At 46.5% G+C, this 14,098-nt stretch overlaps 1 protein-coding gene across 4 annotated transcripts in view; it reads left to right on the forward strand.

Moving 5' to 3' along the window:
* The window catches only part of OSGEPL1 (O-sialoglycoprotein endopeptidase like 1), a 243,697-nt gene that overhangs the window by 94,199 nt on the left and 135,400 nt on the right, over positions 1-14,098 (forward strand). For 2 of the 4 annotated variants that reach the window (XM_085648811.1, XM_085648812.1), the window contains exon 4: positions 4,254-4,493. The exons of 1 other annotated variant lie outside the window; for it this stretch is intronic. In XM_085648811.1, the coding sequence (XP_085504937.1) occupies positions 4,254-4,493 (240 nt within the window). The remainder of the gene's footprint in view (positions 1-4,253; positions 4,494-14,098) is intronic. One more of the 4 variants, XM_085648813.1, reaches the window with a different exon arrangement.

A 14,098-nucleotide genomic window follows, 5' to 3' on the forward strand; every position in this document is an offset into this window, starting at 1 on the left:
CTGACCCACTCTCACTGACAAACTCTCACTGACTATCTCACTGACTGACTGACCCTCTCTGTCACTGACTCACTCACTCACTCTCACTGACAGAATCTGATTGACTGACAGACTCTCCCACTCTCTCTCACTGACTGACTCACTCAATCTCACTGACTGACTCACTCACTCTCACTGACAGACTCACTCTCACTGACTGACAGACTCACTCTCCCACTCTCTCACTGACTGACCGACTCACTCTCACTGACTGACCGACTCACTCTCACTGACTGACAGACTCTCTTTCACTGACTGAGACTCTCTTTCACTGACTGAGACTCTCTTTCACTGACTGACAGAATCTCTCTCACTGACTGACAGAATCTCTCTCACTGACTGACTCACTCCCTCTCACTGACTCACTCAATGACTGAAAAACTCTCACTGACAGACTCTCCCACTCACTCTCACTGACTGACAGACTCACTCTCACTGACTGACAGACTCACTCTCACTGACTGACAGACACTCTCACTGACTGACAGACACTCTCACTGACTGACAGACACTCTCACTGACTGACAGACACTCTCACTGACTGACAGACACTCTCACTGACTGACAGACACTCTCACTGACTGACAGACTCACTCTCACTGACTGACAGACTCACTTTCACTGACTGACAGACTCACTCACTGACTGACAGACTCACTCTTACTGATTGACTCACTCTCACTCACTGACTGACTGACTCACCCTCACTGACTCACTCTCACTCTCTCACTGACTCACTCACTGACTCACTCACTCTTTCTGACAGACTCACTGACTGACTCACTCTCACTGACTGACTCTCTCACTGACTGAGACTCACTCTCACTAACTGACAGACTCACTCTCCCACTCTCTCACTGACTGACCGACTCACTCTCACTGACTGACCGACTCACTCTCACTGACTGACCGACTCACTCTCACTGACTGACAGACTCTCTTTCACTGACTGACAGAATCTCTCTCACTGACTGACAGAATCTCTCTCACTGACTGACTCACTCCCTCTCACTGACTCACTCACTGACTGAAAAACTCTCACTGACAGAATCACTCACTCTCACTGACTGATAGACTCACTCTCACTGTTGACTGACTCACTCTCACTGACTGACAGACACTCTCACTGACTGACAGACACTCTCACTGACTGACAGACACTCTCACTGACTGACAGACACTCTCACTGACTGACAGACACTCTCACTGACTGACAGACTCACTCTCACTGACTGACAGACTCACTTTCACTGACTGACAGACTCACTCACTGACTGACAGACTCACTCTTACTGATTGACTCACTCTCACTCACTGACTGACTGACTCACCCTCACTGACTCACTCTCACTCTCTCACTGACTCACTCACTGACTCACTCACTCTTTCTGACAGACTCACTGACTGACTCACTCTCACTGACTGACTCTCTCACTGACTGAGACTCACTCTCACTAACTGACAGACTCACTCTCCCACTCTCTCACTGACTGACTGACTCACTCTCACTGACTCACTCTCACTCTCTCACTGACTCACTCACTCTTTCTGACAGACTCACTGACTGACTTACTATCACTGACTGACTCTCTCACTGACTGATTGACTCACTCACTTTCACTGACAGACTCACTGGCTGACTCACTCTCACTGACAGACTCTCCCTGACTGACACACTCTCCCTGACAGACTCTCCCACTCTCTCTCACTAACTGACAGACTCACTCTCACTGATCGACACTCTCTCTCACTCACTGACTGACTCACTCTCACTGACTTACTCTCACTGTCTCACTCACTCTCACTGACAAACTCTCACTGACAAACTCTCACTGACAAACTCTCACTCTCTCTCACTGACTGACCCACTCTCTCTCACTGACTGAGTGACTCACTCACTCTCACTGACAAACTCTCACTGACAAACTCTCACTCTCTCTCACTGACTGACCCACTCTCTCTCACTGACTGAGTGACTCACTCTCACTGACAGACTCTCACTGACACTCTCCCACTCTGTCTCACTCACTGACAGACTCACTCTCACTGACAGACGCACTCTCACTGACTGACAGACTCACTCTCACTGACTGACAGACTCACTCTCACTGACTGACAGACTCACTCTCACTGACTGACAGACTCACTCTCACTGATCGACACTCTCACTCACTGACTGACTCACTCTCACTGACTCACTCTCACTGTCTCACTCACTCTCACTGACAAACTCTCACTGACAAACTCACTCTCTCCCACTGACTGACCCACTCTCTCTCACTCACTGACAGACTCACTCTCACTGACTGACAGACTCACTCTCACTGACTGACAGACTCACTCTCACCGACTGACACTCACTCTCACCGACTGACAGACTCACTCTCACTGACTGACAGACTCACTCTCACTGACTGACAGACTCACTCTCACTGACTGACAGACTCACTCTCACTGACTGACAGACTCACTCTCACTGACTGACAGACTCACTCTCACTGACTGACAGACTCACTCTCACTGACTGACAGACTCACTCTCACTGACTGACACTCACTCTCACTGACTGACACTCACTCTCACTGACTGACAAACTCACTCTCACTGACTGACAGACTCACTCTTACTGATTGACTCACTCTGACTCACTGACTGACAGACTCACTCTCACTGACAGACTCACTCTCACTGACAGATTCACTCTCACTGACAGACTCTCTCACTGACTGACTCTCCCACTCTCCCACTGACTGACTGACTCACTCTTACTGACAGACTCTCAATCACTGACTCACTCACTCTCACTGACTGGCTCACTCTCACTGACAGAGTCTCCCAGTCTTTCTCGCTGACTGACTCACCCACTCTCTCTCACTGACTGACTGACTCATTCTCACTGACTGACTCTCCCACTCTCTCTCACTGACTGACTGACTCACTCACTCTCACTGACAGACTCTTACTGACAGACTCTCACTGATAGACTCTCCCATTCTGTCCCACTGACTGACTCTCTCACTGACTGACTGACTCACTCTGACTGACTCACTCTGACTGACTCAATCTCACTGACTCACTCTCACTGACAGACTCTCTCACTGACTCACTCTCACTGACTCACTCTGACTGACTCACTCTGACTGACTCACTCTGACTGACTCACTTTGACTGACTCACTCTGACTGACTCACTCTGACTGACTCACTCTGACTGACTCACTCTGACTGACACTCTCTCACTGACACTCTCTCACTGACACTCTCTCACTGACACTCTCTCACTGACTCACTCTCACTTACAGACTCTGACTGACAGATTCTCACTGACTGACTCTCTCTCTTTGACTGACTGACTCACTCTCACTGACTCGCTCTCACTGACTCGCTCTCACTGACTGACTCTCACTGACTGACTCCCTCTCACTGACTCTCACTGACTCTCTCACTGACTGACTCTCTCTCATTGACTGACTCTCTCTCCCTTAAAGACTGACTGACTCGCTAAAAGACTGACTGACTCGCTAAAAGACTGACCGACTCTCGCTAAAAGACTGACTCACTCTCACTGACTGACTATCCCACTGACTCACTCTCTTTCACTCACTGACTATCTGACTCACTCTCTCACTCATTCACTCTCACTAACTGACTCTCACTCTCACTGACTGACTCTCTCACTGACTCACTCTCCCTGACTGACTCTCTCACTGACTCTCACTCTCTCACTGACTCTCACTGACTCTCACTGACTGGCTCTCACTCTCTCACTGACTGACTGACTCTCTCACTGACTAACTCACTCTCACTGACTGACTCTCTCTCTCACTCACTCACTAACTGACTAACTGACTAACTGACCTTCACCCTCCTGTTATTTATGCCCCTATAACAAAACAAACATTGGCATAGCCAATAGGTCTCGCCTTTGGGACCTTATAAGTGTTTAGCCATGCAACAGTTGATGCTGTTGTACCAAAAATATTGTGCTGCATAACTGAATACTTCCCAAAGGCGAGACCTATTGGCTATGCCAATGCTTGTTTATTTCTCCTCTCTCAAAGTCCAAGTCCCAAACTATGGACAGCAATTTAGCTATTCTTATCTCTTATAGGGTTCAATTGTTCTATTATGTTACTTAATGTGGGAATCTTTGGTAAACTGCATTACTTGATTAGCTAGAGGTGCCTTTCTTAATCTGTATACATTTCTTTGAAGGGTAAAATTTGTTTGGTGGTTTCCATCCTATGGCAGAGGTGATCGGTGCTTTTTGAAATACATAAGTTGGAAATCACACATGGCCGCCCTTGGAAAGCCGTCATATCATTCTAAGCAGTCGTCTCCAAAACTAGTCCTGGGTATTGAAACTAGTTGCGATGACACGGGGGCTGCGGTCGTGGATGAAACTGGCAAAATCTTGGGAGAAGCTCTACATTCGCAAATGGAAGTTCATTTAAAGTAAGTTGGTCCTATTCTTCTATTACTTTCTAATACGATGAAGGTGTAGACAATGCTATGATTATTGGTATCGGTCAGTTTGCGAGGTGCAAATGTTGGTTTTGATAATAAAACCTCACATTATAAATATGTGTAATGTAAAAAGGTAAAAACTATACCTGTTGTTTGCTTTTTAGTTCTGCCTTAGTTATATGCCCCCTGACCTTCTCCCCATCAGAACTTAGGCCCCGATTACGAGTTTAACGGTGTCTGCCAAACCCGCGTGAGGACTGCCCGCCCTATAATTTTTTTGTCATTGGCGGGCATTTCCTTTGCTGGTCCCACGGCGCTGCTAGGCACCGCAAAGGGGAACTTCAAAAGAAGTTCCAGCACGGCATGGACTTAAAAGTCCATGCCATGCTGAAACTTCTGTGCATGCACACAGGGGGGCACATGTTGTGTGCATCCACAAGGCGTGAGACACAATGGGGCCCTGCAGGGTTCCCTTCCTTTCCTCACTGCCCCTGTATTCATGGAGTAAAGACCTCCATGAAATCAGTGGCGGTGATGAAAGTCGTTATATGCTTGGCGGGACCGCCGCGCCTCCGCCAAGCATATAGAGACCTCTGGACCGCCTCGCTACTGCCAGGGAACCGCAGTTTCCTGGCGGAGTCAGCTGTCCCTGGGTGGCACGACCTCTAGGTTAGTTATGTGCAAGACTGCCACAGTCTGGCGGTCTTCAGAACGCCAGAATCGTAATTGGGCCCAAAGTACCTTTAATTAAACTCTAATGAAACTGCCCATACCATCCTGCTCTTCGTTTAGCACCTCATGCTATAGATACTCCTGCTGCACTAAAAATGTTCTTTGTAATTCACTCTTCTGTTTTTTTATTGTAGCTAGCTCTGTGCTATTTTAGATACCAAAATATGTAAATAAGTAAGTGTAAGTCTGGGGATCTGATCCAAGCTTAGATTCACTCATGGTTGATATCACATGTTTTTAATCAGTAGATCAACCCTTAAATTATCTCATGTAAAGAAGGGTGCCAAAATGTGTGCTTTGATTAGGTTCTGAAACATAAAAAGCAGATTAATACCAATCATGATTTCTTGTCTTTAAAGTTTTTTTAATTGGCATTTTAACATGTTACAGTGGTGTATCGCATAGCATGAAATCATTGCAGATTCTCATTATTGACATCTATCACTCTAGTCTGATCAACTCTGAATGTTACTATCATTTTATACCATTATTGGTCTCATAAAATAACCTCTTGCTTTTACGTAGGGGGCATGTGGACACTGCAGCAGTAAAATGGATCAATGTTCGAGAGAAATTGAAGTGCCAATCAAATAACAGGGAATTAAAAAGATTGTAATAAACAACCAAAGGGAATACAAATAAACAGGTTGACCTTGCATGTGGTCGTGAGCCATTCAGCTTCAAGTAGCCACCACTCAATATTGGTGGGGAGCAGCATCCAATTATCAGGGGTATAGGTGTGTGGGATAAGGATTGGGAGATTCCCTCCTAGTGTTATTACAGACACCCCTTGCAGCCTACGTCGTACCCTTTGTTTTGCATGCAAGGTAAGGGGGTATAATCTTCTCTCGTCACCTCTTCTGGGCAGTAAGTCCAGTGGTGTTTCCCAGGTCATCTTGAAGCCGTCTCGTCTTTTTGGTCCCATGGTGATCCAACCACCTCTTCCTCTAATGGGTCATTGCTCTCCCTCTTTTCCTCTCTGGGGCCACTATCCCGGTGATCCCATGTTACCAGCACCTCGGTCCATAAGTCGGCAAAAGGGCAAGCCCGTACCCCTCCGGCCTCTTCTCTGACCAATGCCCTCTCCTCTGCCCTCGCCCACTGGGTGACATCCTCCCTCCAAGTCTGGACCCTGGGACCCACTGCCGAGTTCCAGGTCATATCTATTTGCCTTTTAGCTAACACTAGTGCCAAATCTATAAACCGTGTGCCAACTATTCACAGGGTCGGCCTCTGGATTATCCCTAGAACATACACCTCTAGGGAATAAGGGAGGACGTCCGAGCGTGGTCTTCAGTGCCGCAAGTATTCCCTCTCAATAAGGTCGCAGTTTGGGGCAGTGCCACACCATGTGTGCAAAATCAGTATCCAATTGTCTGCAAACCAAACATGGCTTCTTGATGCCTAATTCAACAGCATGTTACCAGTCCTGGCTGCAGCACAGTGCAAATTGGAGTCGCTGACCCAATCGCCAGAGGAGGTCACGCTGACCTTTTGCGACTTAACCAGGGCGCTGAGCAACCTGTTTATTTTCCCTAGTATGGCTCCTCGTGCTAACAACAGGAAGTTGCTGCCCAAAACGCAGGGTTGGTTTACAAAAAAATGCAGAGTCAAGAAAAAATGCTGGTAGGGGCTGTCAAATCTAAATCCCAGGTTGCAATTAGGCTTGCAAGGAAAGATTACTCCCAGACCTTAAAGGTAGCAAAAAGAGAGGGAGAGGAGAAGTTCTGGGCGGACCTCTTGGCTGCAAGCTTGGACAGGAATGCTAGGGGATTTTGGAGTTTGGTAAGAACCAGGGATAGACCTGTTGGCACATTGCTTACATGTAATATCCCAGCTCAGAATTGGTTTAGCCACTTCTTGTCCCTTTATACCCCTGCCGAGGGGGTCCTTAATGACTCCTTTGCTCTGGTGGTTGAGGCAGGGGACACTGAGGCCAATGCCTTTACTGACAGAGAAGTGGAGGTCGTAATCAAGTCCCTGGTCCCCCTAAAAGCTGCTGGGCCTGACGGGATACCCGGTGACTTGTTACGTGCCAATCCTAAGCAATGGGGGAAGTTGGTTTCCACTCTACTGAATGCTATTATGGGGGGAGCACCTGTACCTGAATCCTGGAAAGGGGCGGAGGTTGTCCCGATATTCAAGAAGGGATGTCGGGATAACCCCGCTAACTATAGGCCCATAAGCCTTATTGATTCATCCCAAAAGGTGGCAGGGAAGGTGATTCTGGGGAGGATCCTTCAATGGGTGGATGATAACAAGATCCTGTCGGATTTCCAGGCTGGCTTTCGCTCTGGAACCGGGACCATCGAGCAAGCCTTTAGACTGGCGCTCCTGCATTGGAAGGTGGTGGTGCTGGGCAAGGGCAGTCTTTATCTGGCCTTTATCGACCTCAAGACTGCCTTTGACCTGGTACCTAGGGAGGAACTGTGGAGGGTCTTGCAGGGTTTGGGGGTGCCTTCTTATATCCTATCACTCCTGATAAAACTACACACAGGCAATTATGCGCAGGTGCGGTGGGGTAAGAATGGGGAGAAAACTGATAGAATTCCAGTGAGCAGGGGCGTCCGCCAGGGATGTGTGTTAGCTCCCACCCTATTCTCTCTCTATGTGAATGGTGTGGTTGAGTATCTGCTACAAGAACCTGCTGATGCACCCTCCCTGGCGGGCACTCGGATCCCCACACTGCTCTTTGCAGATGATACCCTCCTCATTGCAAAGACCCCCCAGGGCCTCCAAAAACTTCTTAACCGCTTCCAGGAGTTCTGTTCCCTTAGGGGATTGGTGATCAATGTTGACAAGACCAAATATTTGATCATGAATCCTCCTAGGAAACTGGGGCGCCTTCCGGTCTTGAACTCGGTTTACCTGGAGAGGGTATCAGAGTTCGACTACCTGGGAATCCGCCTTAGCGACTCTATGAGTTGGACTCCGCACATTCACAAGATGCTCCTTAACCACAAAAGGGTGGGTGGTGTGTTGCTTAGGGAACATCGTTCTTCCACAAAACAATTTATTGCCCCAGCTGTGGAGATTTATAAAGCTAGAGGGGTTAGTGCTGCCTTGTATGGGGCGGAGTTGTGGGGTACAAGTAATCTCGATGTACTTGCAAAATCGGAGAGCAAATTCTTGAAAGAGGTGATGGCTCTCCCTTTGAGCACACCCACAGTTCCAGTGTTGCTGGATCTAGGTTGCAGATCAATTGCGGACCAAGCTCGACTTTGTCCCTTGCTACTGTGGGCCCGCTTGTGGAGGGTGCCCGAATTAGCCTCCTATGTGGAGGGACTGTCCGAGGTGATGGCAATGGGGGGCTGGTATAGGATTAAATGGTTGAGGGATGTTAAACATCTTCTAGGGGAGTTGGGCTTAGGTGAAGCTTGGGTTACTCGATCTGCCCCTCCTAAAGCCATTTTAAAGAAATTGTATTGGGATTGGGTTTCGTCCAAACTTACTGTCGATCCACGCCTATGTAAGTCAACTGTAGCCTTTTTGAGGATTAAAGACGTGGTAGCTTACGAACCCTATCTCGATATGATTTCCATTCCATTTGATAGGGCTCTATATTTTAAATTTAGAGTAGGGATTCTACCTGTAGGTGACCTGATATCCCGGTGGAAATTGTCCCCCCAGCCCTCCCCCTTCTGTGCCCTCTGTTCCACGCGGGTCGAGACGGTGGCACATATTCTTTTTGAATGCCCTGACTATTGCTCTCCTAGGAGGCGCTGGCTCAAACCACTTTGTAGACAGTTGGGAACTCGCTATCACACTGTGGCCCTACGCATTTTATTGTCCGACACATCCACTTTGGTGGTTTGTGGTGTCTCTAAATTTTTAAAGTGGACTTGGTTGATTCGTGCAAAAAGGCTTTCCGTATCAATTTAATCCTGATTTTAACTGTATTAATTGTATTTACTAAGTTATTGTTTTTTATTTTCTTTTTTTCTGGGAATGTGTTTTATTTGTTGTTTTCCTTAAGTGTTGAACTGCTTTCAAGATATTTTATGTATCGAAATAAAGCCAATCAATCAATCAATCGATTTCTTTTCTTTAAATTTTTTTAATTGGCATTTTCCATTTTAACATGTTACAGTGGTGTATCGCATAGTATGAAATCATTGCAGATTCTCATTATTGACATCTATCACTCTAGTCTGATCAACTCTGAATGTTACTATCATTTTATACCATTATTGGTCTCATAAAATAACCTCTTGCTTTTACGTAGGGGGCATGTGGACACTGCAGCAGTAAAATGGATCAGTGTTCGAGAGAAATTGAAGTGCCAATCAAATAACAGGGAATTAAAAAGATTGTAATAAACAACCAAAGGGAATACAAATAAACAGGTTGACCTTGCATGTGGACGTGAGCCATTCAGCTTCAAGTAGCCACCCCTCAATATTGGTGGGGAGCAGCATCCAATTATCAGGAGTATAGGTGTGTGGGATAAGGATTGGGAGATTCCCTCCTAGTGTTATTACAGACACCCCTTGCAGCCTACGTCGTACCCTTTGTTTTGCATGCAAGGTAAGGGGGTATAATCTTCTCTCGTCACCTCTTCTGGGCAGTAAGTCCAGTGGTGTTTCCCAGGTCATCTTGAAGCCGTCTCGTCTTTTTGGTCCCATGGTGATCCAACCACCTCGTCCTCTAATGGGTCATTGCTCTCCCTCTTTTCCTCTCTGGGGCCACTATCCCGGTGATCCCATGTTACTAGCACCTCGGTCCATAAGTCGGCAAAAGGGCAAGCCCGTACCCCTCCGGCCTCTTCTCTGACCAATGCCCTCTCCTCAGCCCTCGCCCACTGGGTGACATCCTCCCTCCAAGTCTGGACCCTGGGACCCACTGCCGAGTTCCAGGTCATATCTATTCGCCTTTTAGCTAACACTAGTGCCAAATCTATAAACCGTGTGCCAACTATTCACAGGGTCGGCCTCTGGATTATCCCTAGAACATACACCTCTAGGGAATAAGGGAGGACGTCCGAGCGTGGTCTTCAGTGCTGCAAGTATTCCCTCTCAATAAGGTCGCAGTTTGGGGCAGTGCCACACCATGTGTGCAAAATCAGCATCCAATTGTCTGCAAACCAAACATGGCTTCTTGATGCCTAATTCAACAGCATGTTACCAGTGCCTTACAGAAAAGATGCATTTTAATACCCTTCCTAAAGAGTGGAAAGCATTTAATTTATCTTAACTGTAGAGGAAGTTGGTTCCAGAGCTTACCCCCAAGAACCATGAAGGAATGAGTCCCTTGCAGAAATTTGGATGATTCTGGAAGTATGCACCAGAAGCTGTGATTCTGGTATAAGAGAGTAGATATTTATGAAACATCTGAGAGAGATAATGTTTGATGTGGTCGAAGGCTCTGTTCATTAAACAAAGTGTTTAAATTGTATCCTTTGTTCACTTGTAAGCCAGTGAAGATGTCTTCTTATTGGAGAGACATGATCACATTTCCTAAGATGAGAAATGCTTCTAATAGCTGCATTCTGGACTTTCTGCAGTTTCTCTCTTCCATGGTTCAACTTTGAAATAATCACACTAACACAATGGGAAGGATAATGTTTTTTACAAAATGAAAAACATGCTCAAAATAAAACAAGCATTGACAAAGCCTTTGGTGTGGGCTTTCGTATAGTGCATGCACACAGACACACAACATCGACATACATAATGAAATTGATGACTAAAAATGCACATATGCTGATAGTGACATAGCTGTGTTGTCCCTACACACAAAGGCCGTTGATACCAAACCTTGGGTGTCTTGTTACAAGAGGAAGTAGGAAAGGAAAATAAAATAAGCTGCAGTAGAGGGAAGGAGGGTGCAAAAGAGGGCAGGAGGTTTACAGTAAGTCAGAAGGCAAACATTATGCGAAAATGTGGGCCAATGGAAAGTTATAAATTGTATACTGTTGGAGAGCTACCAGAGCAGGCCTGGGAGGGCCTGGTTACTCTGTCCATAACCACACAGACAACAAACATACCGCCCTGCACGACACAGTGTGATTAACGATATCGGAAACTGAGAACACTGACCTGAATGTTCTCTGAAGAGGTCTGAGAAATATGCCATAAAAATACCGTTGCATCCCTTCTAAGAAACAGCCACTAAACCCAGAGTGCCTGCTTCCACTCAAGCGGAGAGAAAGGGAAACGGGACAATTCAGAGAGACACAATTAGGTTACTCGCAATAAGACTTTCCTTCTTCTTAACTCAGTTCTCCTCTTAAGAATATGATATTTGGGTGAGTAAGCTGTAAGACAAGAACGTGAATCCCCTTAACTTTCATAATTCAAGAAATTTCAGAAGTTCTTCTCTGCCTCCCTTCTCTTCCTTAGAAATTAGTTGTCTTCCCTCCTCTGTCAATGTCAAACCTGCCCTTATTTCAGTCACAGTTTACCATGGAAGAATAGTCATAAGCATTCTTGGCTATAAATGTAGGGAACATTCATTTATGATACTGTTAGATCCTTTCATATGGAATACTTTGATTAGTATATCCTCTATTCTCCGGCATGAATACTCTTGCGTTAATTTTGAATAACTGGGTAGAGTTTTCTAGGATTGAACTTAGTGACCATCACTGACTTTTCTTCAGACAGAAGGTAGAAGAGAGACTAACTCTTGCAATCTAACCAAAAATTGAAGGGAAAAACTGTTGACTTACACAGCAGAGCAGTGAGAAAACAAAAGAATGGCAAAGAAGCAAGAAACAATTTTGCACTCCTCTGTTCGTATCAGAGGGACTCAAATGGTTCAGAGTGTTCACTCCAACACTTTAATGCAAACGTGTAGGGGTTACTCACATGTGCACACGCACTCTGAAAATTATCTACTTTTGCATGCATCCAATGGTTAAGTAAATTCACATTACATTCTCATGTGAAAGTTATTAATTACTCAAATGTGCCCTCACACTATAAAATGCACAATGCAAATTTATTTAGAATTCAAGAAACAAGCAGAAATATATCACACATAAACGTGCTTCCATGAGCTACTTAACAAGGGATATTCAGGCACTCTCAGGCACTGACAGCCACCCAATTACTGGGTGCAGTATACACCAGCAGCAATAAGCTACAATGTTTCGAGTCATAGAATGAAGGTCCACTGGTATCTTGAGGGAACTAAAAAATTGGACATGAAAGTGACATGTGAAAGCCACAAATCACATTGAAGGGGCTCAAAGACCCGCATTAAACTTGCTGTGCCCATTGTTTATATAGATAGTGCTGCAATATCCGGGAGTATTGTGACCCGGAAGCATAATGCTTCTTCAAACGTTAGCACAGCCCAAGTTTGTTCTCTCTAGAGCCTGTGCTCCCTGCAGGACAGCTACAAAATTAGTCAGAAAGCCTGGTATGACATACAGATACAGTCAGGTAGCAATAAAGCACAAAGAAAGAATTGGAAAAGAAGCCAAAGAACAGTAAAATGGAGCTATGGCTGTATAATTACACATCTCACACCCATTTTATCTCTAGAAACTTTTACTGAATAAATCAGATTTCAGCTGGAGGAAAATTGGTGTTCATGCATAATCAGTCCTTCTATTCACTTATATTTGGTGATTGAATTCCTCAGTCTACGTGTACAATGAATCATTACCGCCTTTGCAAATATCTAAGCATGGTTATTCCATTCTTGAACGTTTACTGTAATCATGCATATGTGGCACTGCAATTCTTTGTCTTCATGTATTTAATTCAAACATATGACATACATAAGTTTACATAAGATTACAAGATCATTCTGAGTACACCCGCATGATTCGAAAAAAAGATCGAAAATCGGCCCGAAAAAGAGGAACACCATGTCTGAGCTCCATCGCGACGGCGCCATCGGTGGGAGAGTGGAGATTGAATTGGCTCTCGGATGACCAGCTGTAGACCACCGGAAGGCCGCCATTTTAGGTGTGTAATGAGCCCAGGCTGAGTTACAACAGGACCGCAATCCGGCAGCCTGTCTGCACAGCACAGCCGGCGGCGACCCACGCAATGAGTGAACCAGCAGAGAGACGCTGGGAGGCAGTGAGTGATTCTCGTCCCCTCCTCTGTGGCCCGGGGGTGCCCCTTCCAAACGTGCGGTCTTGGGGCCTGGAGTGGGGCAGCCCCCCTGCGTCTGGAGCCCGTTCAGCACCGGCCCTCTCGTGAGGAACAGAGGTGAGGCGTCAGCCACCAGCAACACGGGTGCTTCCCGGGGTGAGTCTGGGGCGGGTGCTGCACATGTGGTGCACGTGAATGCTATTAACAATATGGAGGCCTCCCATGATGCATCTGCAGACTTTGAAACTGTCCCTTCCACCTCTCCTCTTACCACTCTTGACCTGGGGGCGAGCTGGAGGACGAGGCGGACAGCGCTTCCCAGTAACGCCGGGACCGGTGCTTTCGATGGAACTTTGTCGATGCCCTCTGGGTGGAAACCATAACTGTCTGTACTTACCGAAGAGCCCAAGCAGCCTTAGCCGATGCCCAGTGGCGCTGTCTCATACAGCTATAGAGGAGTCTGGCTCTGGTTCACTCACTTGGCCGTCACCTACCCAGCCGGACATTGGACATTGTTCTCCTCATCTCCCCGTTGTTTCCTTCCCTCCCCTGCCTCCTCCCTCCATGATTCTTTGGCTGGCTCCCCTTCCCCAGTCCTGTGTGGAACCGTGTAGTCAGCTACCTTTATTGTTTTCTATTTGATCTTGTATATCCCACCTTTTTGGGATAATGCTATTGGCTTCTGTTGGGTCCACCTTCATGGCGGCTTCGACCTATCTTCTTTGCTATTGGTCTGCTCCTTGTTCATCTGATTGACCTTTCTTCAAGTCAACCCCCGCCCCCCTATGGTCTCCCTCACCCCTCCCTTCA

Source organism: Triturus cristatus, chromosome 3_2 (assembly GCF_964204655.1).
Source record: "Triturus cristatus chromosome 3_2, aTriCri1.1, whole genome shotgun sequence".
Classification (NCBI taxonomy): Eukaryota; Metazoa; Chordata; class Amphibia; order Caudata; family Salamandridae; genus Triturus; species Triturus cristatus.